Below are 2,503 nucleotides of genomic sequence, written 5' to 3'. Positions count from 1 at the left end.
TTACCAATCAAACTTCTTTTCAGAACGATGTGAGAGGATGATTGGCCGTTGTACGACGAGAACTAAATTGCCAACTTGAAAAGAATGTCGTCGAACTTTCTTATTAAATGCACATGACAGACGAGCTTGGTAATACTCAAGTTGTTGTTGTGCTTCCAATCTCTTTTCGTCCAAAGCTTCAAGTTCAACCAGATGTAACTTGGCATTCTTATTGCAGGTTAGACCTTGAATTGCAATCCTTAGGGAAGGTATCTGACTTTTCAAAGGGAGAACAACTTCAACTCCATAAACCAATAAGTAAGGTGTAGCTTGCGTGGGGGTGCGATATGAGGTTCTGTAGGCCCATAGTACTTCCCCAATTCATTTATGTCAATCTTTTTTCGATTTTGAGACAACCTTCTCAAGAAGCTTGCAGACAGTTTTGTTGAAGGCTTCGACAAGTCCATTTGCTGCAGCGTTGTACATTGTAGAGCATCTCTACTTGATGTCAAACTTCATGCAGAACTGATCCATTATTGTATTGTTAAAAGACTTTCCATTATCTGTCATAATATATCGTGGAATGCCGTAACGAAACAAGATATTATTTTTGATGAAGTCGATTACCGTTTCTTTTTTGACTTCTCGAAGGGGAACTGCTTTAGCCTACTTAGAAAAATAATCTATTACGGTAAGAATATAAAGATGTTGTCTTGAAATTTTGGGAGTGGTCTAGCGACATCAAGTCCCCACCCATCAAAGGGCCAATATGCGATTGTAGGATGCAATGATTCCGATAGTTGACGAATGTAATCCCCATGAAATTGGCAAGCTTTATACATTTTTACATGGTCTAAAGAATTTTTCACCATAGTAGGCTGGTAGAATCCCATCATCTTCAGACTATGATGGAGTTTCGGCCCTGACTGATGCGAACCGCACACTCTAGAGTATGCTTCTTCTAAAGCATCTCGGATTTCATTATCTCTGAGACATCTCATTAAGATATCGTTGAGAGAGCGACGATATAATTTATCGGTAAAATACAAAAATCGAGGTACTCTGTGACATATTTCGATTTTATGTTTTAGGTCGTTTGGCAACTTCCCATGCTGTAGATAGTCAATAAGCGGTTGTCTCCAGTCTTTGACTTTGACTATTTCGACGGTGTTGCTTCCTGCGACTCACAATTTTTATCTATCAAAGAAGGTAGTACCTACCTATGAAAGATAGAGATATTCATTGTCTCTCCTTCTAACATAGCTAAACTTGCAGAAAGACTAGCTAAAACGTCAGCTTGCTTATTTTCGGTTGTTGGTATATGCTAGATGTTGACGTCTTCAAACTGACTTATAAGTTGTGTAGCATATTGGTGATAAGGTACGAACTCATGTTTTCGAAAGTTATACTCTGTTGAGAGTTGGTTGATGACAAGTTGTGAGTTCCCATACACATAGAGTTGGTGTAAATTTATCTCTAGCCCGAGTTTTAAATCAATGATCAGAGATTGGTATTTTACAACATTGTTTAAACATAGTTTCGTCAAGACAAATGAAAATGGCAATACCTCATTTTGTGAGGTGATAAAAATTACACTTGCCTCCGCTCCATCATTCTAACTACGCCATCAAAGAACATTTTTCAAGCTAAAAGTATGTCAATAGAAAATACTTCTTCATCAGGCAAGTCGTGAGACAATTCCCATTCAGCCGGAATAGGATGATGATAAAGAAAGTCGGCTAACGCTTGTCTTTTTACAGTCTTTTGAGGGATGTAAAGAATTTCAAATTCTAATAAGAGAAGGGCCCATTTAACTAGTCTTACGATAAAACTAACCTTGTTATAATGTACTTGAGTGAATCAGCTTGCGCAGTGAGTCGGATTGTGTGCGATAACATGTAATGTCGGAGTTTCTTTGTGGCAAAGATGAGGGCTAAACATGTTTTCTTGATGGGTGAATAGTTTACTTCTACTCCAACAAGATTTCGACTCAAGTAGTAGAGTGCACATTCTTTTCCTTCTTCATTTTCTTGAGCCAACAATGCTCCTAGTGACATTTCTTGTGCACTAATATAGAGAATCAATGACTTCTTGGGAATTAGTGCAGAAAGAACAGGATGCTTGAGAAGATACTCCTTGATACTTTTTAAAGTATTCTTACAAGCTTCATCCCATTCAAATGATGTATCTTTCTTCATCAATCAACTGAAGGGATGAGAACGCCCAACTAAGTTTGAGATGAATCTACGAATGTAAGCAAGTCGACCTTATAAACTTTTGAGTTCATGAATGTTACTTGGTGCCGACATCTTTTGGATGACTTTAATCTTGTTTCGATCGATTTCAATACCGCGATGTCGAATCACGAATCTCAAAAATTTACCCAAGGTAACTCCAAAAGTACATTTTAATGGATTCTTCTTGATCTGGTACTGTTGCAATCTGTCGAAGGTATCACGTAGATGTTGTAAGTGATCTTCTATTTTCTTGGACTTTACTACTAGGTCGTTAACGTAACATTCGA

General features: G+C 37.7%; 1 protein-coding gene across 1 annotated transcript; it reads right to left on the bottom strand.

Moving 5' to 3' along the window:
• Nucleotides 1-465, bottom strand: LOC147391588 (uncharacterized). Its single transcript, XM_086459090.1, has 2 exons — nt 397-465; nt 1-252 (listed from the first exon to the last, which is right to left on the bottom strand). The coding sequence occupies exons 1-2, from the start codon at nt 463-465 to the stop codon at nt 1-3; spliced, it is 321 nt and encodes a 106-aa protein (XP_086315216.1).
• Between the last annotated feature and the right edge of the window lie 2,038 nt (nt 466-2,503).

The sequence above is a fragment of the Akebia trifoliata genome, chromosome 11 (assembly GCF_017979445.1).
Source record: "Akebia trifoliata isolate Shusen 1 chromosome 11, ASM1797944v1, whole genome shotgun sequence".
NCBI lineage: Eukaryota > Viridiplantae > Streptophyta > Magnoliopsida > Ranunculales > Lardizabalaceae > Akebia > Akebia trifoliata.
The sequence above is the reverse complement of the archived record's forward strand: the minus strand, read 5'-3'. Positions and strand labels throughout refer to the sequence as shown.

Coding starts and splice junctions, on each gene's coding strand:
- LOC147391588 (XM_086459090.1), bottom strand. CDS start 465: ATGTACAACGCTGCAGCAAATGGACTTGTCGAAGCCTTCAACAAAACT. Junction 253..396: donor TCTGCAAGCTTCTTGAGAAG/GTTGTCTCAAAA, acceptor TTGAAAAGTCAG/ATACCTTCCCTAAGGATTGC.